General features: G+C 58.3%; 1 protein-coding gene across 2 annotated transcripts in view; it reads left to right on the top strand.

Annotated features, from left to right (window-relative positions):
* DLGAP4 (DLG associated protein 4) overlaps positions 1-23,856 on the top strand; it is a 71,677-nt gene that overhangs the window by 5,719 nt on the left and 42,102 nt on the right. The window contains exons 3-6 of one of the 2 annotated variants that reach the window (XM_086474907.1): positions 2,518-2,735; positions 6,130-6,244; positions 9,181-9,231; positions 10,372-10,618. In XM_086474907.1, the coding sequence (XP_086331033.1) occupies positions 2,518-2,735; positions 6,130-6,244; positions 9,181-9,231; positions 10,372-10,618 (631 nt within the window). The remainder of the gene's footprint in view (positions 1-2,517; positions 2,736-6,129; positions 6,245-9,180; positions 9,232-10,371; positions 10,619-23,856) is intronic. The other variant, XM_086474909.1, reaches the window with a different exon arrangement.

Here is a 23,856-nt window from a genome sequence, read left to right as displayed (position 1 = left end):
CTCTGTCCTTGGGCTCACTGGGCTGAGCCCAGCACCTCTCACTGCCCCACAAAATACAGCATTTGCCCCTGTGTATGGGGTGGCTGTGTAGTCCCCTGGCCCCTGTTTGGCATGGCTGTGTAGTCCCCTGGCCCCTGTTTGGCATGCCTGGCTGCTAGCAAGCTCTCACCTCCTTAGCCAGGGGTTAGAGGATCCAGCCCTGCCTGCCCCCTCGCCCCAGCCCCTTGGTGGCCCAAGACCCTTGCAGGCAGGAGGCTGTGATTCATCCTGAGGAGAAGACAGGCAGCAAAATGCAGGCTCAAGTCAGACCTGATGCCAAGGTAATGGGTATAAAAGGGCTTCTTAGGGCCCCTGTCTCCTTTAGAACAGGTCAGAGCCAGCCACTCCAGCGACCTGTGGGATCTCTCCGGTGGCAGGACTCAGCTAGAGCCAGCAGGTCCCTCCTGGCTGGCCTCAGGGCCACCCAGTGCAGGCAGCTGGGCTGGGGCAGAGGGAGCACACACACCCAGGAGACAAAGGGCTCTTACTTTTGTAGGAACCTGCTGGATGACACTCAGTAGCTCCTGAGCTGGGCAGCCTTGCAAGCAGCCAGCCCAGAAGCCATTGCCAAGCACAAAGCTTGCAAGAGGCAGAGTGGAAAGAGCTGGGAAACGCTGCAGCAGCAGTGACCGGGGCCAGGGAGGCCTGGCCAGGCTTGAGTCTCACGTGTGAGACTCACTCCACATCAGTCCCCACCCTGGATCTCGCACACAGGCAACACAATGCCCCTGGCTCTCTGCTCCATGTCCCCCAGTAATGTGTCCTGGCTCATGGGCGCACATCATGGTAGGAGCCCCATTACCAAAGTGGTCCCACAGGCTGTTTGGGTTCTGCTCCACATAGCGCTGGGGTCACCCCTTGCCTTCCCCCCGATGCACACAGCAAGCAGCAGGCCAGCAGGACATGAGCTGAACCCCTGGCTCCTTTAGGCAGAAGAAAGCCCTCGGAGTGAGCTAAGCTGCTGTATGTGGATTGAGCCTGCCTCTGGCACACCCCAGGTCCTCTCAGAAGAACCAGAAGCCACTACCTGCAGATCTGAAGCTCATCTGAAGATGTTGCACCCCAGCAGCAGCAGACGGCAGCCTCAAGCCCGCTCTGGTTCCCACAGAACATGCCTGCTGTGAACAAGGAGGGGAAGAGGATCCACGCAGTGCTTAATGGCTCTGGCTCACCACAGTTAGCTGTCACACGGCTCTGTGCATCCCCAAAGCACCATATGAACACTGGCTGATTAATCCCACAGCCCCCTGGGGAGCTGGGCAAATCCAACTGCTCCATGCAGCAGAGGCAATGTGGATGCTCTCAGCAGGATGAGCTGCACTCAGCACAAGACCCTTCGCTGCTCCCCATGGTGTTCCCCAACCAGCCTGCTTCCCACAGCGGATGGGGCCTTGGGCTGCCCCGGTGTCAGCGTGGTTTGTGTATCGCTGCATTCCTCACATCTTCCCTTGCTTCTCCTTGACCACATCTTCGCAGCTCACGGACAGGTCAAAGGTCAGCTAAAAACCAAGTTAGCCACGAAACCAAGGCTTGCTCCTGGCAACACAGACTGCCCCATCTTTCTCCTGGCCTGTCCCACACCATGTGTGGCTCTTGGCCTGATCAGTCCTGGGCTGACATCTGGCTCTGCTGCTGGCCAAGCAGCTCGGCTATGCCTCCACTCACCTACACAAACCCTTCGCAGGACAAGCAGGCAGTGGTGTCGGTTACTTCAGTTGCTCTGTGCTTCAGGCCTCTAGTGGAACCAGCTTGCCCGTCTGTGATGAGGAAACAAGAGATCATGTCTGCCTTAAATTAACTGCAGGGTTGTCATCTCAGTGAAGTTAGAAGTGCTTTTCTTGCACAAGGTACTACTTGTCTCTGTGCAGAGCGGCCAGCACAAGGTCTATGTGCCCGAGCTGCTTTAGAGGGACTTGTGAAGGCCTGGCTTGGCTTCAGAAATTAATTTCAGCCACTAAGAGTCACATTCAACCCAGAAACCTTAAAGGGTCTTGGGCCTAATGGAAGGTCTGGGCTCTGATCCATAGGCCCCAGTCTACAAGAGCTCTTGATTGCCTTGGCCTGAACAGTATGTGCACTTTACACTAAATGAGCGTGGGCTTTGCGTTGAACAGCCATGTGCCACTCCTGTCCCGATGCCCAGCACAAATCTGGTGAGACTGTTCCCATCCTGTTATGTCTGGCGTTGTGCAGCTTGTATCAACTGTGTAAGCATGGTCCAGTGTGAAGGTGGTCTGCAGTGGCGGTGGGGCGAATGGCTGTGGGTAGATGTGCTAAAACAGAGGCAATCAAACATAGGGCTGCCTGGCATGAACTGGTAAGGGAGGGTTGGAAAGGAATTGTGTTGCCCATTCCTACTACGCTTCAGCAGAGGGTTCAAGAGTTGTCCTTGCCACCAATCCCCCCATATCCCCATGATCCTGCTGGTCCCAAAGGTGCCGTCCCTCACATCTGTTTATGCACCCCTTACTCTTGCAGGTGCCTCAGGGGGAGTGGAACAACACGCTGTCTCGGGACAAAGACAGTGAGATCCCGTGCCGGCGCATGCGGAGCGGGAGTTACATCAAAGCCATGGGGGATGATGACAGTGAAGACTCAGAAACCAGCCCCAAACCATCCCCGAAAACTGCAGCTCGGAGGCAGAGTTACCTCAAGGCCACCCAACAGTCCCTGAGTGAGCAGAGCACCACACAAAGGTAACACTGGAGCTCCTCTGGGAGCTCTGCACAGGCCCACAGGGGCCACCCCAGAAGCAGTCCTTGGGGTCCAGCCAGCAGCACCCACGTGGAGACCCTGTGTGGGGATCAGAGCCCAGCAGGGATTCTGCACACCAGCTCAGACTGCCCACAGGGCAGGCAGATGAGGAGAATGATAGCAGAGGAATGGAGAGAGCTTTCCATCCAGGTGACTCCAAAGAGCCCTGGTGTTAGGAGCCTGCTCCAGGTCCCTGTCCCGTCCCCCCCCCCCCCCCCCCCAGTGATGGGGAGGGCACTTTGATGGAGCTATGTGGATTTCCTCTCTAAGCATCTACTCCTCCAAGGGAGTGCAGAGATCCCAACCCCATGATGCTATTTAGACATGGAAGATGCTCAGCCAGCATGGCTGAGGACAAGTGGCACGCAGCCCACAGGCTGCTGGGACTGTGCCATCTGCTTTGCTCCACAGGTGTCCCAGGGACTCTGGGACCAGGCAGAAAGTGTCCCACTGGCACACTGGGCTGGGTAATGTGCTGAGGCCAGGAGACATGAGCTAAGAGGTCTGGGACCAGGTACTGAGGGAGGAAGACCCAGAGTGGCTTGAGCCAGATAGGCAGCAGAGCAACGGGAACACAGCAAAAGCTTGCTGGGCAGGAGGCTGGTCCTTGCAGGATGGGGTCTGTGTGGACCACTTTACCGTGGGTGATGCTGTGCAGTATCTTCACTGGCTGCTCTGCTTCCCAGGACAAGGCACCCAGAGGCTATACCAGACTGTCAGTGTTTCAGATGCTGCGGCTCGGGAGGATCTGCTGCTCCACCTGAGCAGCACAGAGATGCAGGAGAAGGCGGGAGCCATGGCAGATGAACTGCTGATGTTCAGCAAACAGAGGCAGAAGGAAGTGAGGGTGTAGCAGGCAGTGTGGAGACCCCTCATGGTGGCTTCAGATTGCAGACCAGATGCTGCTTTCTGCTGAGAGACGGTGACAAAATTAACTGTGGGAGCCCTGGAAATGCCTGCTCTGAATCCATCCCTGCTTCCTGCCTTCATATCCGCTTCAGGGGGAGCAGAGCTGGGTCCAGGGGTCTCTGATACAAAATACCCAAGTCGAGAGACTGAGGTTCTTCCTCTCTTGGATTCATTGTCCATTCAGGTCATGTCCATCAGGGCATGACCTCACCCGTGCTGCTGGGGTCCAGCCAGAGCCCACGCACAGGCAGCTTTGAGGAAGGGGCTAAGTCAGGGCAGGGTGTTTGAGCAGAAGAGGCAGAGCTGGCTGAGCCGTGGATGCAGCTACGTGGGAGAGGAGGGCAGGGCTGGGCTGGATGCGGCCATTGCTGCGAGTGCTTGGTCCCCCGCAGGAGACTTGCTGGAGGGAAGGATCCTGCCTGGGAAAGAGAGGACTCCGCTGCTCTCCAGCAAGGGACATCACATCCCGGCCTGCCCGTCCCCGCCGCCCCGCGCTGGCCAGGGCTTGTGGGTGGCACGGGACAGGCCAAGCGCCAGCCAAGCCGGCACCGGAGCACAAGCACGGCTGCCATCTGCTGACCACCCCCTTGCCTCTCCCCCCCTCACCAAGGAGCTTTTGGGACGCTGTGGCTGCTTTGGTTGTTGTAGGGCCTCCCTGGGGTGCCTGGCCAGCCTGGCGCACCCTTGGGACAGCAGCAGGGGCATCATGTCCTGGCACAGCCCCATGCCAGCTCTTGCCAAGATCCTTGGTCTCTTTGGTCAGAGCTGCTGGGGCCATCTCTGGGCTCCACCAGCCGAGGGACACCGGACCTGTGGTTTGGGACAGGAGGGCCTGCAGGGTGGACAGCTGCAGCCTTAGCTGGGGCAAGGCACAGAGGTGTGAGATACCACCTGTCCCTCTGAGAGGGTCTCTGCCCTTCCAAATCTGCTTTGTGACTCGGTTTCCCCATGGGCAGGCTGTGAGAATAGTCCAATGGGGTGGGCACAGGAAGGCTGGAAGGGACACCGCCTGCCCCAGCACACAACTGACTCACACCATGGGTGCATGGTGAGCTCACAGACAAAACCCTCTCAGGCCGAGGGAAATCAAGGCAATAAATGGATAGCCCAGGACTTGGGGCACCATGTTGCCCTTGGCCACTCATCAGTGGGTGCCCTGGGTGTCTCCTCCATCACCCTTGGCAGAACAGACTACTCCCTGCTCTCATCATGCGCCAGGATGAGGACTCAGGAGGTGCCACGGTCCTTCCTGGAGGTCCACACGCTGCACAGGGCTGCCGCCCAGCTCTGAGGTACCCTGCCCACAGCTTCACTGTCCCCTGGGCTGGTGAAGGACAGACCTCTGCACCCATGGGCCTGCCAGACGCCGTGGAAGCAGCACCACAAGGGTCCTCTGTAGGGGCCATGGGCAATTCAAGAGGGAGAGTCCCCACAGCTTGCCCCGGTTGGCATGGCTAACCGTGTCTGCTACCAGGTGTCCCCACCTGATCTATGACAAGGACCCCTTCATGTAGGGTCTCATGGTGGAACAGAAGAATGGGGAAGCTCCATCCTTCCCACACCACTCATCTTCCTCCCGCACCCCCCCCCCATCCTTCCACATCCCTCCTGACCCCTGGCTCTCAGCAGAGACAGCAGCTATGGTCTTGGCTGGGTCGGGCTCAGTGACAGACTTGCTCTTCTCCTGCTGCAGGGGCTGCTGCTGAGCCCTGGGGCATGGGGACAGTGCTTCTCCCAGAGCCTGCAGCAAAAGCTGCTCTGGAAATACGGACCCACCCTGCTCCTGCAGCACTGTCACTCAGGCTTGGGTCCCCTTGAACTTCTTCCACATAATCTTTTGGGTTCCTCAACACAAACAAAAAAATAAAAAATCCTGTGGATGTTTCCAGTTGCAAAGTCCACAAAATACCATTTAAAAGTCATTTGTCAGCCCACCTCTCACACCTCATTCCCACCAGTCCAGGCAGGGAAGAGCTTGCTTCCCTGACCCCCCGACCCCAGCAGCAGCCTGTGCAAGAGCTGGTCTGTCACCAGGGCTGTGACTCTGGGGGCTGGCACAGATCCCATGTGCTCCCTGGGGTTCAGCTGGACTAACCTGGCATCGGCAGTACATTCCTGGGGGCAGCAGGAGCTGAGGTCTTGTCCCCTCTCCTTCCCCTGCATCCGACAAACCTTCACCCGTGTACAAGACTCGATAGCTCAAGCCAGGGGCTGGCAAGGTGAGAAGGTGCTTCCTTCTATTCCAGGGGCCGAGCAGTGGAGCTGGTGCCCAACATCATCTCCATCCTGCCACGTGTGCCTGTGCCTTGCAAAAGGTGCCACGGGCAGGGGTGGTCTGGCTCTCCTGGCAGCGCGGCAGCTCCAGCACAGCCCCAGCACTGCCCCTGCTGTGGGGACACCCCTCACCCCCTCTCTCTCTGCTCGCAGGAGCCTGGACCGCCTGGACTCTGTCGAGATCCTCCTACCTCCGAAGTTCCCAACCTGGGAGGAAGAATACAACCAGATCTCTGACAGCATCAACGAGTCCAGTTGCATCACCCAGGTGAGATGCTGAAGCGCTGAGCCCCGCTGCACCAGCACACCCCAGTGAGAAAGGAGGCCAGCTGAGGGGAAAGAGGAACATCTTTTTCCCCCTTCAAAATAAGTCACTGGCTGCGTTCCAGAAAGTGCACGCACACAATTCCCCGGCAGCTTTGCCAAAGTATCAAGGCCAGGTCCTTAATTCTGACTCATACTAGACCCCCCTTCCTCTAGCTTTGCCTCCTCTCAGCACTGCTGGTGCAGCTGAAGTCACTCTGCCATGGCCATTGGTATGGCAGCCCAGAGCGATGCTTCGCAGCGATGGGTGAAGCTCAGAGCAACTCTGAGGACACTGTGTCACCATCCAGAAGCCACGTGCAAGGCTGCTCACTCCTCACACCCAGAGCCCAGGCCAGCCTCACCTGTGCAAAAGGTGGCATCCAGTCTGGGACCCTGCAGTGGGTCACCAGGGACAGTAACCCTGCTTAGCTCCGAGGACTTTGTGCCTCATGCAGCAGACTGGATCCAGGAACAAGGTGCCCGTAATTTGGGAGACTGTCCTGCCAGCTAGCTGGGGATGTCTCCCTTGAATATGCCTGATCCCCGGGGAAGGGCAAAGCCAAGGACGCCAATGAGGCGCTGATGGTGGGTGGCAAACCCCTTGCCACAGGATGGGCTCATGCCCTGACCCCGGCCTCTGCAGTGCAGTCGGTGCAAACTGGGTTTAACTCCCTGTCCCACACTATGCCTCCCCTTGAGATTACTCTGGAGCAGCTCGGGGCTTGGGTGGCTATAAACCAGCTGCCTCATGGGCCAGGAAATAATCCAATCCAGGCCTTTGCAGAGGTCCTGTGTGCTTATCTCAGCCCCGGTTTGGGGACCCATCCTTTCAGTATGCAGGTGGAGGTCCCCAGGGTAGCAATGGCTTGACAAGCTTCGGCCAGCCATTTTACTGTCACCCTGGGCCTCTGTCCTGTCCCATCTCTGTTCACACATGTCTGCATGGGAACACGTGCACACACGTGCCCCTTCTGTGCTGCTCTGCTCTGTCCGTGCACGATGATCAAGGGCAGCAGCGCGAGGCAAGGGTTAAAGCAGCAGGATGGGTATCATGAACCAGCGCATGGAGGAGGATGAGCGTGTGTGCCAGCGTTCCCCTCCAAGCGTGTGGGGCTCTGAGCCCTTCGCCGGCCCAGCTCAGTCTCTCCGGCCGCATGGCTGGTTTCTCCTGCTGTCATGGAGCGGCTGGAGCCCTCAGTGGAGAGCTTTGGGGAAGGGCACAGGGCATTGCTCGCGAGCATACGTGTTCCTTGTGGTCAGTCTCGTTCCTTGTACATCAACAGCAATGTGCTGGGTGTCTCACTGCACAGAGAGGGGGTCAGGACCGTCGCATTCTTGTCCTGTGCGTGTAAATCCGTGTCTGAAGCCAGGTCTCTGCATGAAGACAATGGGTGGGCTGAACCTGTAGTCTCTCCCTGTCTAAAGCTGGCATTTAGCAGCTGAGTGCAGCACCCCCATGAAGACATCAGCAGGGCCTTGGAGCTGGACAGTCTGAGCAGCCCACAATGTGCCAGGAGCTGCCCAGGCAAATGCCCCAGACCCAGACTGGTAGCACTGTGACTCTGGGAGCACGCCGACTGCCACATCACCCGCTCAAGCATGGGGCTGCTGTCATCACATGCATTCTGCGCGCTTTCCTCCAAATCAGAGAGTTCAGTGGCAGCTGGACTGGGATTTAGAGGCCTCCCACAAACTGTGTATCTGTTGATCCAGGGTGGAGCTGGTACAGCCACCAGTGTGTGCTGGTCTCATCCTCTGGCAGGTCTGACCTGCCCTTCCATCCAGTGTCAGAGGCAGTTCCTCCCCTGCCCTCGCTTTTGTGTGACCTCCAACACCGTCCAGCAAGACCCTAGTGTCCTCTCACACAGGAGCATCCCCAGCTCTGAAAGACAAGTTCCACTCTGCTTGGTGTTGTCCCAACTGACGTCCACCTTGCAAACCTTTTTAAGTCCAGGGTTCACTGGGTGTGCATGTCAGCATCTACCTGTCACACCAAGGGGACCAGTGGCCAGAGAGAGCCAGCTGGTGACCCCCAAGACTGCTTATCCAGACTTTGCGCTGTGTCCTATGTAGAAGGGCCAGCCCCAGCGCCCAGAGTCAAGCCTCTTCCCTTGGGTACATTTTGAACCCGGATTCTTCCCAAGATGGGTTGTCTTGGGCAGCTCACGCTCTGCAGATCAGGGATGGAGAGGAGGAGAAGGCATTCCTCCCCACAGGCAGCATAGTGTCTGTTGGGCGTCTGTCCTTATGCCGAGTGTGTGCCATGGCTTTGCAATGGAGAGAAGGCAGTATCGCTTGTGTGTGGCTTCTTCCTGGTGGAGGGACAGGAGCGATAGCAGGGAGGTGGCCAGTCCGACCCCATCAGGGAACCCATGACCCCCAGTCAATTTCCCCGATGTGGAGCACTCAGACTGCCCATCCACCCCGGCTCTGCGAGCTGCAGAGGCCCATTGCTCCTCCCGGCCACGTTGTGAGGTGCTGGCCAATGCTGGGGGCTTCGCAGAGGTGACAACTGGAAGCCCCGCCAGCCCTTGTCCAGCAGCCACAGGCAACCCATGTGTGCCAGGGCGTGTCCCAGCATTGTGTGTTCCGAGTGTACCCTGTGTATATATATCAATATATGGTGCATACAACAGGCTGAATGCATCAGCAGCTTCTCTCCGTCTGGGAGGCGTTCTGTGGAGCTTTGCCATGCCGTGTTTGTGCCGCTGTCTGAGGGCCTGTGCGGCATCTTGCTTGGAATCTTATGAGCTCTGAAGTTTGTACTGAAGTGTCAGCAGCAGTGGCCCCAGGGGACAGGCCGTCCGCTCCCCTCGTCCTCAGACCCTGTGCAATGGTTGTCTATGTGAGGGGCTCCCCAGTTCTTGGCCTTTAACCTTCTCCAACTCTTTCTTCCAGATCTTTGGACCCCCCTCACTTATCCCTCAGATATTTACCCATGGAGAGCAGGTACCGTCCCGCTGGTGTTTCCCTCTTCCTTCCTCACAGAGCTTTCTCGGGACACCCATGGCAGTGTGCAAGGCAGGCTGTGGGGTCAGCACATGGCCGGGGCAAGTGGCAGCAGGAGGAGGAAAAGGAGAAGGAGGAGGCAGCACTCCTGACCTGGGCACTGTGGGGCAGCTGTAGAGCTTGGTTCCCCAGCCCTGGCAGGGGGTTAGGGACCATCACTTTTAGAGGGAAATCTGACAAACTTTTTGAGCCAAACCTTGTGGAGCTCAGATGCCAATGCTGGGCAGAAATACTGTCCTTGAGGCCAAAGAAAGGTTCAGGAGATGGAAGTGGGCAACACAGCCAATCTCAGCATCTTTCATCTGTATTTCAGAATGCTCAGCTTTAGGCTGGCTCTGCTTTAACCCAGGTGAGCCTCTCCTGAGTCCAAGTTTGACCAGCCACTGTTACTGGAGAGTAGGGCAGGGCCACGGGCATGGGTGGGAGGGAGGTGGGGGCATCAGGAGAAGCAGGGAGCAAAGCTGCCCCTGCTCGGCTCACCCCTCACTGCAGCCTGCCACCGAGCCCTCTCCTGGTCCCCCAACGCAGATGGAGCTAGGATGGGTTCCCAACGGTGCCACTCAGAACCAGGCAGCCTGTCCCTGGTCAAGCGTGGAGGCTGTCCCCCCAGCCCACACCTCCCCACCTTCTCTCTCCACGCTGCACCCTGCTGTAGGCCAGGCCATCACCCCACATTGAGGAGCACACCTGCCCTGGCAGGGTCTCGCGGCTGAGGCTGGGGTCTCCCAGCTGCATTGGTGGGGCAGGGGGACCCGTCAGAGGCTGGACAAGGATTTTAGCCTCATGTGCTCTCAGCCTCTCCATCAGAGACTGAGGGGTGTTTCACAGGCACTGTGGTGGTAAGTCTCTCCTACTCCACAAGAAGGGACCCTCTCACCTCCAGGGAGGGTCCCCTCTTCCCTCTCTCTCAGCAGAGAGCCCAGGCATCCTGCACCCCACCCACACTGACCGCTGCATCTCCCAGTCTCATCTGCCGTAAGCAGGACCACGCAGGAGTGGCAGCAGGGAGAGGAGCAGGAGGGGAAGGGAAAGGGCTGCCTGCAGGCAGTGGCTGACTGGTTTGCCCCTCTTCCCGTGCAGGCGCCAGAGCCGGAGCTGGGGGAGCAGTACGAGGCAGTCTGCGACTCTACCTACAGCGAGGCCGAGTCGGCTGCCGCCGAAGTGCTGGACCTGCCTCTGCCCAGCTACTTTCGCTCCCGGAGCCACAGCTACCTCCGAGCCATCCAGGCGGGCTGCTCCCAGGAAGAGGACACAGGCTCCGTCCACTCCATCTCCCCCCCGCCAGCAGGCAGCCTCAGCGGCAGCAGGACCCTACCCACCAACAGCAGTGAGTGCCAGCGGCGCGCGGCGCGGAGGGGAAGGGACGCGAGGCCAGCGGGGCAGGGGGTACGCTGCCGGCCGCCGGGGAGGTGACAAGCATGCGAGGCACTGGCCTCAGATACACGTATCGCCAGCCACGGTTGTCCAAGACTTTTGCCGGCTTATGGGGGCTTGCTCGGTGCTGGAGTGGGAGGCCGGGCATGCCGCTAGGATGGCTGGGCCTGGATCTCCGGATGCGCGGGCTGAAATGGCAGGCAGGCTGCGATCGCTGGGATCTGGCCGGCACAGCTGATGCGGCCTGCCAAGGACCGGGAGAGCTCAAAGTCTTCACTCAGCCAAGCCAAACCCAAGCCACACTATCAATAGCTTCCATCTTCCTCCTCTCCACTGTGCACCTTTTATTACCTCAATCCAGGCTACAGTTGACAAGTTTGACCTTCCTCTGAAACTCTCGGGAACAAAAATGTCTATCAGGGACCTGCACAGGCTTCCCCAGGGTCTGAACACATTCTGATCTCTGCAGCCTCTTCAGCCAGAGGTAGAAGTTGGGGCTGAAGGAAGGAGGGAGGGCAGAAGGCATCTGCCTTCGTCCCTCAGTGATGGAGGTGTGACAAGGCTTTAGGGTTCACCATGAACTTCTTCGCAGCTTCCCACAGGGGGATTGGATGTGGGGGGAAAGGCAAACGGTGAGAATTTGCCCCCTCCAGATCCACAGGGCTTGTGATTTTACCCAGCAGAGTGGCAGGCAGATCTGACCCTGCCCAGCCAGGGACCTGAGCCACAGCCGGTGAGGGCAGGACCCCGGCCAGCCCAGACCTAAGAAGCGCAGTCCAGGCCGCAGCGTGACGAACGTGGGGCTCCTGTGCCATCCAGGTGACACCCCAGCTCCATGCAGAGGTGGAGCGGTGCTGTTTGTCCAGCTCACAGCACTCACATCCCGGTCTCTTCCCCTGCACGTGGGGCAGAAGAGGTAACGGGCAGACAGCATCACCCTGGTGCACCCAGCCCTCAGGCTGCTGCTTAGAGACTAGTCATAGAATCATAGAATCATTAGGTTGGAATAGACCTCTGAGATCATCAAGTCCCATCGTTGACCTAACACCACCATGCCCACTAAAGCATGTCTACAAGTGCCACATCTACATGTTTTTTTGAACACCTCCAGGGATGGTGACTCTATCACTGTAACCTCCCCTGGTGCAACTTGAGGCCCTTCCCTCTTGTTCTATCGCTTGTTACGTGGAAGAACAGACCGACCCCCACCTCTTTACAACCTCCTTTCAGGTAGCTGTAGAGAGCGATAAGCCTCCCCTCAGCCTCCTCTTCTCCAGACTAAACCACCCCAGCTCCCTCAGCCGCTCCTCACCAGACCTGTTCTCCAGACCCTTCACCAGCTTTGTTGCCCTTCTCTGGACATGCTCCAGCACCTCAGTGTCTTTCCAATACTGTGGCACCCAAAACTGGACACAGCACTCGAGGTGCGCCCTCACCAAAGCTGAGTACAGGGGAATGATCACCTCCCTGCACCTGCTGACAGCATCATTCCTGACACAGGCCAGGATGCTGTTGGGCTTCTTGCCCACCTGGGCACACCACTGGCTCACGTTCAGCCGGCTGTCAATCAACACCCCCAGGTCCATCTCTGCCGGGCAGCTCTCCAGCCACCCCTCCCCAAGCCTGTAGCACTGTTGGGGGTTGTTGTGGCCCAAGTGCAGGACCTGGCACTTGGCCTTGTTGAACCTCAGCCCATCGATCCAGCCTGTCCAGGTCCCTCTGCAGAGCCTTCCTGCCCTCCAGCAGATCAACACTCTCACCCAATTTAGTGTCATCTGCAAACGTACTGAGAGAGCACTCAACCCCCTCATCCAGAGGTGCTGGGAGTTCATCCTTTGGCTGGACTGGCTCCAGCTGCTTTCTCTCCCAGAGACAGAATTGCAGCAGCCACATAGGTGTCTTAACACACCATGTCCTATTTGCCCCTCTCCATCCGGTGTACATACACTAGAGACCCCAACATCCCTGGTGTGGGGTAAAAACAGGTCTTTCTCTGAGTTTCAAGGCACTAACAAGCCTTCCCAAGCCCCAGAGCACCCTGCAGCCTCGGTGCACTGAGCGATCGGCAGCATTAGACCCAGCTCCAGATGCCCCGCCTGGCGCTAGATGCAGGCATTATTCATTCCAGGCCCTTCTCTTTTGATTAGTAATTATTGTACCGGACCAGAGCCTGGCTTCTCCCTCCAATGTTAGTCAGGATTGACTCTATTCCCCAGAGCAGGGGTGAGGCTGCAGGCAGCCCCGTTCAGCTGGTGTTTCTCACCAGCTGGACCATCTCTCCCAGGAAGCAGGTCCCAGCATCGCAGCAGAGCGGGTCTCTTTGCCAAACATCTGGCCAGAGCTGGCGCTCCCACGCGTCAAGCGCTCCCTTCCCCACCAGAGCACCCAGCACCTCCGGGATGTCGGGGCTGCCTGCGCTCCCTGGCAGGACTGCCATGCCCACCCGCAGTGGTGCTGGAGGAGGCTCCTGCAAATGTCCCAGCATTCAGCACCTGGGTGCAAAGCAAGGAAGGCAAGCGCTTTGCCCCAGGATGTAGTTTTATCAGGATGCCGGGATCACTGGCTCAAGACAGCAAGGAATGGAGAGGGCTGCTCAGACCTTGCAGCGCTGGGAAAGTCCAGGAGGAAAGAAATGCAAGAGCTGGTTTTCTGTCTCATCTAAAAATGAGCTGGTGCTGGCTCCCTGCTGCAGAGACCAGCACCGCCCTGGCCCAGGGACATGTTTGGTGCAGCCAGGCCCCGCCTGTGCCTGCCCTTCCCAAAGCACGATCTGCAGCAGTGGCTTCGCTCCACGGTGGTTTGCGCCACTCCTGGAAAACACGTGCAAGGGCTGTGGGCGGCAGGGAGGAGCATTGCTCTGAGGATGCTGCTTCTGCAAATTGCTCCTGAAGGCCTGAGAGGAGACAACAGGTTCAGCTGTGCGAAGCTGCAGTGTGAGGAGCAGTTCTGCTCTCACAGCAGCATTTTGGGTGGTGTGAGGCCCTCCCAGGGCACTGGCAGGTGGGAGCAGGCTCTGGAGAGATGCTCAGGGAAGTTGGCAGGCCCTTGCCAGAAGAGAAACCTGTTACCTTCCCATGATGCTTCAATTCACTTGTTCTGTATCACTTTTGCATCATTTTCTTCAAGGCAGCCTGTGTCCTTGGCTCCTGGCCCACCCCAGTGCTCCGGGTGAGGCTCAGCCATAACACAGGGCACAAGGAGCTGAGGGGTCCCATCCAGGGAACAGTTTTGAGAACTGAGTAGAAAAGGTGATGCCTTGGTGCTCCCAGACAAGCTGGTGCCTGCACATTGTGCCAGGCAGACACCAAAGTGGGCAGGAGGAATCCGGCATCTCACCAGCGTTGTACAGTGCTGTCGGCAGCGTGGGGGCAGACAACAAGCCCTGCCATCCACGGGGATGCTGGGGTCAGGTCCAGCAGGGCAGGCTGCTCTTGGCACAAGCTCTGGCACTGAACCACAGAACTATGGAGGGGTTTCAGAGCAGGCTCAGCATACCTGGTGCGGGCAAAGCTGCCAGAGTGCAGGAGTGGGCTGCTGGTGGGAGCCAGGTCAGAACCCTGTCCCAGCAGTGGGCAGAGGGGGGAGCAGGAAGGGGAGCACTGGCAGCCTTCATGCCTGGCTCCAGGCCTTCCCACCCAGAGACATGCCCATGCCCTCACATCTCCCCTTCAGTGGTCTGACCTCCAGAATCATCACAGTCAAAGTCCACAGGATGAAGCAGGGACTGGAAGAGAACCCCCAGGAGGAACGGGACGCTTGCTCATCCCTGTCCCTCCTTCCTACCACCCTCTCTGCTCTGCTTCTGTCCCACGCTCTTCGCACCCTCTCTCACCCCACTCCCTGCTCCTTGATGGCTGTACAACCGATGCTGAGCTCAGCGCTGCTGCAAAACCAGGCTAACACCGGGAAGCAACAGTAGGCGTAGCACAGAAGGGGGCTTTCAAAATGACTGGTTGCCACCGCTCTCTGATGTGACCCAGCAGAGATCTGCTGATTTCCAGAACATCCTTCAGCTCTTTGCATTGGCTGCTGGGGCTTGGGGAAGGAAACATTCGTGATGGAGGGGGTGGGGAGCAGAGAGGAGCATCTGTGTTTGGGCATATGCATGATAGGGAAGGCAGGAGGTATATCTGGATGGCAGTCACACCTTTAATCAGCCACCCGGGCTCAGTTCCCCCTGCAAATGTGCATCACTGAGGCTTTAATTGGTTGGTGTTGCATGAGAAGGGCCTCTCAAGCAGCAGATTGATACCTCTCAGCTTGACGGCATCAGTCTGGACCAACAGAGACAAGTGGGTGCACCATACCATCATCTGCAGGTCTAATGGTCACTCATGGCCTCTGCTCCATGCAGGACTCTGGGGAGAAACAACGGAGAGCCCTCACCCATTCCCTTCCCACAGGCACCCTCCTGCACCAGCATCCATGCACTGGCCCAGAGGAACTGTTCCCATCACGTGCCCAGTCCCTGAGAGGGACACAAAGAGGCACCAGCAGTGGCAATGCTGGGGCTGACACAGGCTTCTCATTCTTTGAGGACAGCGCGGGGGTTGAATAGTAAAGCAAAGGGATTCAGCCACCAGCTGAGGGCACAAGGAGGTGCAGTGAGCTCCATTTCACAGAGGGCTGCCAGCCTCGGGGTCTGTGTGGGGAGCACGGCCAGGTGGGAGAGCTTTGACAGCCGTCACACCTCTGACAAGCCAGTTCCACCCCACAAATGCCTGCGCCACTCGCGCATTACAAGGCAATTAGCTCCCATTTGACAGCCAGCAAGACAGATGATGAGCTGCCCTTGATCAGCCTTAAACAAAGCTTTGTGCCTTGGAAGCCGGAGACTCAAGAGCCCCAGTGAAACCTATTCATCTAATTGCCAGGCGCTCAGCCGACAGCCACGCCGGCTCCTGAGCATCACAAAGGGCTCCCCAGCCCCAGCTCCTTCTTATTAGAGGCAGCACTGGGAATTGCTTGCTTAATAGACTGCTTGCAATACAGAGCTGAATATTTGATGTCCAGGGGAAACGGGAAAGCAGAAGTGAACAAAGCACAGCAAAAGGAGGTGAGAATCCCCAGTGTGGAGACCCCAGCCCAGCCTCTCCCCAATGTACCAGGGACAGCAGGGAAGGCTCACACCAAGCCAGTTCCTACTCAGGCTCTTCCCAGTCCTCCCTGTGCTGTCTGGTAATGCCACCCTTGCTCAGAGCATCCTGCCCTGGGATTCAGCAGCCTGTTCCCAGAAAGCCCAGGTGTCCAGCTCCTTATCCTGTGTGCAAATCTCTTCCAGGGAGGCCAGGGAATCCAGCTCTGCCTCCTCTCCCAGGACTGGGCTGTCTCTGTTGACCTGTCTTATCAATGGTTAAGATGTCCCTGAGAGTGTGAGCTCTGGAGGACAGCGACCCTCCAGTTCTCCCTTTCTGCTGACCCCCTGGCGGCAGCTCTGGCTGCAGGCCCCCAGCCCAGCACAGGAACTACAGCAGTAGGAGCAGAAGGAGCTCGAGAAAGTCTAGCCCTTCAGGCCAGCCTCACCTTGACCCCAGCCAGAGCCAGGCGTGAGGCTTGTCCTTGAGAGCTGCCAGCACCGGCAGAGACAACTGCCAGGGCTGCACACACCTGGTGCCCATCCATATGCCAGAGCTTTGCCAAGCCCAGGCTGGGCATGAGAGCACTGCCTGGGAGAGACGACAGAATAGCCGCTCTTCTGCCTCCAACCTGCTTTCTGTCTTCTTTGTATTGCTGGGGGTTTTTTTTGTCTTTTCATCACCAAATTAGAGATGGCTCCCAGGACCATTGCTGTGCTGGGAACCCTGCCCTGCCCCAGGAGACGGCAGATCCCAGCCCAGTCACCTGGCACTGACTTTCTCGCAGGGGGAGCGTGGTTGTGCTCAGTGCAGGAGAGACGAGGTGCCTGCACACCTCCGTGTGGTGTCACAGCACAAAGCAGCATCGTGCTGACCAAATCCCCAAGGGCTTGTTCACTGTGGGACGAGTTTCCACGGCTGCTGGGAAAGTCACGTAGCGCTGGCTTGTGAGGGATGGGTACAGACACCCTTCCTCCTCCTCCTCCTCCTCCTCCTCCTCTGTGCGCGGTGATCACCTGGTCTCTGGGTAGGAAGGCAAGTTCTGCTCCTCTCCTCTCTTGGCTGTCATGGCCTTCTCTTCTTTGTGGGGAAAGAGCAATGGTGTGAAGGCAAAGGAGAAACCAACCCAGGCCCAGATGCATTGTTCACCCTGTGTGTGAGCGGCCGCAGCTGAGGAGCAAAGCACTACTGCGGCCCCTTTGCTAATCGTATCAGCCAGAGCTGACCCCGTATGGCCTTTGAGGAGAGAGACTGTTATCATTCCCTTCAGATTTTCTCCTTCTTTTTGACCTAGATTTCATGTTCTAGAAATAGCTTTCTCTGACATACCAGCAGGAAAGGATTAGAAAGAGAGAGAGAGAATGTGTGTGTGTGTGTGCACCAGGGAAGGATTTCTGTTGCATGCTCCATCACTGTTTGTAAGGGGAAAAAAAGGGTACACGTACATGTTCCATGATCTATTCATATGCCTGTAGGACACAAAGACATTTACGACAACTGTTTCTCTCCACACTTGCCTGTTCGTTTTTCACCTCCAATCTTTTCCTTGTTATTACGGAAACTCCACTACCAAGCCCTGCCCCCAGACAGGGCTCCCTTTTTCCCCAGGAAGCCTGTACCACAGCTACAACCCCATTTTCCAACTCCACCGCCAAAACCAAATATCTCTGTTCTTCTACCTCAGCAAAGCTGCGCTTGGTGCTCTTTGCTGCCAGGTTTCAGCTCTACCACAGGCAGCACCCGGCACAGCAAGCTCTCTTCTGCTGCCTGCTGCGTGCACACGTCTCTCTGACACCCAGGGATGGCCACAATGGGTTTAAGCCCCATGAAAGTGTCACTTGCCCAGATCCACAAGAGCTGCCATCCCCACGTGATGCTGTGGCTACACAAGCACACGCAGAGGACGTGGAAGCAGCTGCCCATAGACCTAATGCTGGGAAGCAAGCACGGCTCCAAGGTCCTGGCCGAGCCTGCAGGGCCATCTACAAAGGAGTAGAAAGAAAGGCAGCTGCCAGCATTTTCCTTTGGTAATATGGTCAGGAAGCCAAGTCCTTCTTGTTGCTTGCTTTTATCAGCCTTGATGGCTTTTGTCAGCCTTGATGGCAGGAAAGCGAGTCAGTAGTGCTGTCCTCATGGGAGAGAAGGAGAAGCCAAAGCACAAAGGGGAGCCTCAGCTTGCTCAGAGCCTCTGGGAGAGCAGCAGCAGGGAGCCCACGCATGGTGTAGTGCTCTGCCCATGAGGCCATGCCTGTTGGAGAGCAATGTGCCGCATACGGCAGACACCCAAGGGCTCTTCCTAGGCTGAGGGGCCTGGTAGCATCCCAGCACATGGGCCCTGCTGCCATCCACGTGAGCATGGAGCTGCCCTGGCGCCAGGCAATCACAGATGCCGCTTAGGGTCCCTGCTGTCAGCAAGGCTCGGCACCCCTCTGCATCCCCCTCCACGGCCGCGGGGCTCATGCCATCACTGTCCAGCAGCGACCGGTGGCGGTTGGAGCTAAGGCACACAGTGTGCCAGGACAGCAGGACTGGATGAGGTTGAGTAAGGCCAGGCACCACGCGTGCAAATGAGGATTTCTTTGTGCGCATTCCTCTTGTTCTGGGTTGCTCTTCCTCTCCTTTATGCTTTTTCCATCTACCGAGCCACAACGCGGGTATTCCTAAGGATTCAGGAAGAGATTGGCTCAGAGCTTAGCTGAGCCACCCACAGCCTGTGTGGATGAGGGGCTCTCCATCCAGAGCTGCTCACCACTCCCAAGCCTGGAACTAGGTGACATGAGAACAAGTTTTCTTGTTTTCCTCGGTAGGCAGCAGAGGGGAGAGGCCCTGGGCTGCAGGTCCCAAGGCTCAGAGCTGGCTCTGGCAAGTTCCTCCTTCAGCCTCACTTTGCTGCTCTGTGTCCAAGAGCAGTCTCATCCACAGCAACTCTATCGCTGAAGGTTGAGGGCGGCGGTGGCTGAGCCCTGCCTGCCGGAGCTGGCAGCACATGAGCTGGTGTTTCCTCAAGGCATTTTGAGCTCTCCTTGCTGCAGACCAGCCCCTCTCCACTGAGCGCTGTGAACCCAGCGAGTCATAAATAAATCAGAGCATCCAAGGGCCGATGGGAACAGCGAGGAGCCGGGGTGGCACACCGGCAAAGCCACGAGCCCTGCCCAAGGCATCCGTGCCACGCTGGGCTTGTGGACGCCCGCTAACCCGTCTCGCAGCTGACCGCCACGTGGCGTGGCTCTGGCCTCACGGAGGTGTCCCCTTGCCCCGCCGTCTGGGCGAGCCTCACGCCCAGCTCCGGGGGTCTCAACGCGGGAGAGGAGGGACGGAGCCGGCCGCCGCTGCAGCACCCAGCACGGCTGTGCCCAGGGCGTCCAGGCCGGCCCGGCGCTGCCCAGGCAGGCTCTCCCTGCCGCCCGCAAGCTGCGCCGGCCTGGCTGCCCCCCGCACCTCCGTCCTCCACCGCCCGCCGTCCCCTCTCAGGCACAAAGCACAGGCCGCAAGCGCGGCAGCAGCCCCCGGCGGAGTGCGGTTCGGCTGCCCCTCCCCGTGACCAGCGGGATGCAGCTCGGCTGGCACATCTGTCGCCGGCGGGAAGCCCCCACCCAGGGCCACATCCCCTTCCCCACGCTTTGCCTTTCCGCGCGTTCGTCTCCGCGCTGGGACTCTCCTCCCGCTGACCCCGCGCTCCGGCGGGAGCGATCCTGCGGCGGGAGCCGGCAGCGGCGCGGCTGCACCGGGCTGGGCCCCGCGGAGCATCGCCCCAGCGCGGGGTCGCACCGGCGCACGGTGCCGGGGGCCGGCGGGCGGCGGCGGGAGGGGAGGTCTTTCAGCTAAGCCCGCTTTGCGCGGGGGTGGGAGCCGGGGCCGCGCTGGGGAGAACGTCACCGCGGCTCCCGCGGCCATGACACGGGGACAAAGCTCCCGCGGGAGGTGGCAGAGGCGCCCGCTCCGTGCAGCAGCGTTTGGCTCCGCCGCTCCTGCCACGCACGGGGCTGCCGCCCGCAGCAGTGCCGGTGCGGGAACGGCAGCCGCCGCCTCTGTCCCCGTCCTGCAGCGGAGCGGGACGCGGGGGTCCCGGTTACCGCTTGGGCCGCGCCCCGTCGCCTTGTTACCGGCGAGCGACCGGGGTCGGCGGGCGGCGGCGGGGCGACACCGCGCGCGGCGGAGGCGGGGGCGCGCCCGCCCGGGCCCCCGACGGGACGGACGCGCGCGTGACCGAGACCGCCCGTGGGAGCTCCCCGGGGCGGGGGTGGGCGGGGCGGGGCCGCGCCTGCGCGGGGCGGGGCGGTGACGCGCGGGGCGGGGCGGGGAGGTTTAAGGCGCGGCCCCGCCCGCGGCGCGCAGCCGGAGCGGCGGGCGGGCGCGGTGAGTGCGGCGGTGGTCTCTGCGCGTCTCCTCCCTCCTCGCGGCCGCAGGAGCAGCCGGCGCGGCCCCAGCTCCGCGGCCCGTTCTCCTCCCGCCGGGCACGGCCCATCCTCCCCTCGGCGGGATCTCGGCCGGGCGGAGCGCCCCCGCCCCGCGCTCCCCCCCCGTCTCTCCGGTCCCCTCCGCCCCTCCTTTGTGTCTCCCATGGCTTTGTGTCTGGAGCTCCTCAAGCAATGTGAGTGACTGCCCGGGGCGCGGCGGGCGGGCGGGTGGCCGAGCCGGGCCGGGCCCTGCATGGCTCCGCGGCGGGGGTGCCGCGCCCTGCCTGCCTGCCTGCTGCTGCCGCCGCCGCTTGCCGGGCCCGCCGCCCCGCCGGGATCGCAGGTGGCGCTTCCGCTTCCCACGCGCGTCCAGACCCTCGGGGGGGGGGGGGGGGGCGAGCGGGCTCTTGCTGCCTCCACGCTCCTCTCTGGGGTGGGGGGGGCTGCTCCATCTTCCGCCGCTTGCCGCCTTCGCTGCGTGGGGGTCCGCGTCCCCGCGGGGAGAGCCGGGCCCTGTGCTGGCGGGGCGGAGGGGAGCCCTCTGCCTTCACCGGGAGCTGCCCGCCGCGGGGGACCGCCCCCCCGGCAGCGCGGAGCCCCGCTGTCCCCGTCGCTCCGGAGCGAGGCCGGGTCGCGGCGGGTCAAGCTGAGTGCCCAGGCCGGTGCTTAAGGCCTTTAAGGAGTCCCCAGATGCCGGAGGAAATGAAATAGCGCTTCGCTAAGTGTATTCGCCCCCAGGGACGCTGACCCTTTTTTTTTAAGGTGGTGTTTGGATGCTCCCCCCTCGAGAAGAAAAGGGTATTGTCTGGGTGAGGCACAAGCTTCGGTGCCCGTCGCTGCTGAAGGCTGACATGTAGCAGCACAGCAAGCTGGCACCTCCTGGCCAGAGCAGGCTTTGAAAAGTCTCTTTTTTTAAAATTATTTTTTAGCCTGGGATAACAGGTCCTGGCTGAGGCTACCTGGGCTGGGACCCTAGCATTGAGCCGCCCTACCCAGCCTGAGCGTTTAGGCTGAACCCCTCTGAATTTGACTGCAGGTGTAGCTTAGGTGTCAGTGTGCCCTGTCGGAGGGTGGGGATGTGACAGTTGGCTTTGAGCAGTAAGTGGTGTAGCTCTTAATTTCTTCATTAAGAACTTCGGAAAGGAGGATTATGTCCAGGAATCTGTTGATAGGACTAATATTACTTATTCTACAAAGGTATAGACCTTGACCCCAGGTTGTGCAGGAAATGCGTGTTGGATACAGGAATGGAATTAGGATCTCTGAATCTTGGGCTGTAACTTGCCACTTGGGGGAGGAAAAGGGGGGGGAGGGGAGAAGCAACCCCACAGCATGTGGCATTGGATCCTAAAATAAATTCCAATCATGTGGGATGATAACAAGCCAGATTGCCAAGTTGTGTAAGTTGGCAGACTTGACTCCAGAGGGTCCAAATTACTTAGCTGGTAATTGCTCTTCCAAGAGGAATTTGGTGCTATGAAGTTACACATTCTTGAACGTGTAGAGAGAAGTACGCCTAGCTAGTGATCAAATCTAGCCTGCTGGTCTTTAGGCTAAGATAATTTATCTGTGCGTGGTCTGCAGTGGTATTCAGAAGGCTATCTGCGGAATTTGTCTGATGTGGTACAGTTGCGGAAAAACTAAAAGCTCATCTTTAAGGTGCGAGTGCCAAAGTGCCATACGCTGTTTTTCACATCTGTAGCTTGCTACTCCTATTCCGCTTTGGTAGTGGCAGTGTAAGAGTTTTTGGTGTAGCCCAGGGCCCCGGCTCTTGAAGTGCTGGGGCATAACTACTGTGCAGTGTGCTGGTTCTGAAAGGACAAGATGACCCTGTGCAGCCCCTGCCAGATCCTGGTCAGCAAAGGTGATAACGGAAGAACTTGTGTGGATTGACTGTCTGGAGAATACTGAGAATACGATGGGATTTGGTAAACCATGGAGCACTCTGAGGCCAACAGGTACCTTTGTGGAACATGATCGGCTGAAGCTGGTGTCCCAGCCTTCTAGCTGACGGGGCAAACATTGTCAGCTGCTGGGGAGAGCTTGCATTTTGCTTCGCAGCTGTGTGTGAGTCAGTAGTTGGATACTCAGTTGCTTAATCTGTGCATGCAGTTTAGATTTGTGGACACTTCTGACTACTTAGCTCAAGGTTATTCATCTGCTGCTCCAGCCTAATGTGTAATGCATGAGAGACCTGCTGTTCTGTGAGCTCATTTGTAGCTGTGCATGCTGCCAGAGCAATATAATTTGAAAAGCTTTTAATGGATAACTAATAACTGCCAGGCACTTACACATACTGTGTGTCAGTTCTTGTCTCCCATATAGATTTTTCTGTTGTTTGAGTGCAGACTCAAATAGTTTGGAGTGAACTATTCACCGGACCCTGTAAAAGTCACTCTGTGGCACTTAATTTTCCTAATAATGCAGTCCGTGCCTGCCTGAGAAGTGAGACTGTGAAGCCATGCTGCAGCAGGGCTTGTTTTTGTCTCCTCACCTGATACTTCTCCTCTGTGCAACAGCCTCAAATATTTTTTAGTGGATTGAGGAGGCACAATTGGATTCAGTACAGTGCAAGTTACAGTAACATATGTGAGCTGGAAGGATTAAGGCTGTGCAGGCAGGTGGCCTTGTTCAAGAAAAATCCACTTTAATTTCTGCAGTGAAAAGTTGTCAGTGTGTTTCCTATCAGAGCAGATTTAAAAAGGGAGGGGAGAAGTACTAAGTATGATTGCTGTTTGCCTTGAAAGGCGATTAAGAGTTCAGGCTGTCAGATCAAGTTCCGTGAAGGCTGTAGTTGCGCTTGGGGATGAGGATGGTGAGTTCGGGTCCCTCTGTAAGAGTTCACAAAAGAGTGTGTTTATCCTTCCCTTCTCTCCATGCCAGCCTGCCACCTGGAGAGAGGGAGAGGTGAGGGACAGAATGACACCAGGGTGTTTGACATCAGCTGCCTTTAAACAAGTGGAAGTTAAACTTTGCAGGTGGGCTAGTTAATGAGAAGAGTGGAAATTCTGTCTGCTTTGAGTTACCTTGCAAAATTAATGCATTGCTGGTCCTTTGGTGCAGATGGGTGCGCTAAGTCAGCTGCCTGTCACTGGGAGAAGCACTGGGCAAGAGGAACAGCAGCCCCACAGGGGAAGTCCTGACCTGGGCCTTAGCCCTGGGCTTCACTCTGGTCTGCCAGGGTATGGCTAGTAAATCCAAAAGGCACCGTTTCAAAAGCGTTTGCAATTCCCACTGAAAACAGGGAGGTAACTGCTCAGATACATCTGCCCACGGGAGTCTGGTCTCTGATTTTATGGGCACAATAAGGTCGGGCAGTACCAGTGTCTCATACTGCTCTGAGGGCTGCTAGTCTGCTGTCGGGGACAGGTGACGAGCAGTCCTGGGGGAAATAATGATCCCCCAGGACCAGGGACTGTTTGATTTCTATAGAGGACAGGGCTGTGCCTTATGCACTGCCAGGCCTCTTCCCGAATTTCCTTGCAGTATTTAAATACTCTGAAGGAAGACAGCAGAGTTCTGATTCTCTCCTGCTTTCCCCTTGGATTCTTGGTGGTGGTCTTGGTCTTGCACTGTGAAATGGCCAGTAAAGGCACAGAGGGGCACGTACACATACTGGGGTGCAAGGAGGATGTCTGATCCCTACCTGAGCACTGCAGCCTGCCCACTGCTGCTTCATCTGGGCACACAGGAGCTTGGTTATCCTCACTGCTGCATGG

This window comes from Leptosomus discolor, chromosome 17 (genome assembly GCF_034619465.1).
Source record: "Leptosomus discolor isolate bLepDis1 chromosome 17, bLepDis1.hap2, whole genome shotgun sequence".
Lineage (NCBI taxonomy): Eukaryota > Metazoa > Chordata > Aves > Leptosomiformes > Leptosomidae > Leptosomus > Leptosomus discolor.
This window is presented reverse-complemented; position numbering and strand designations above follow the sequence as displayed.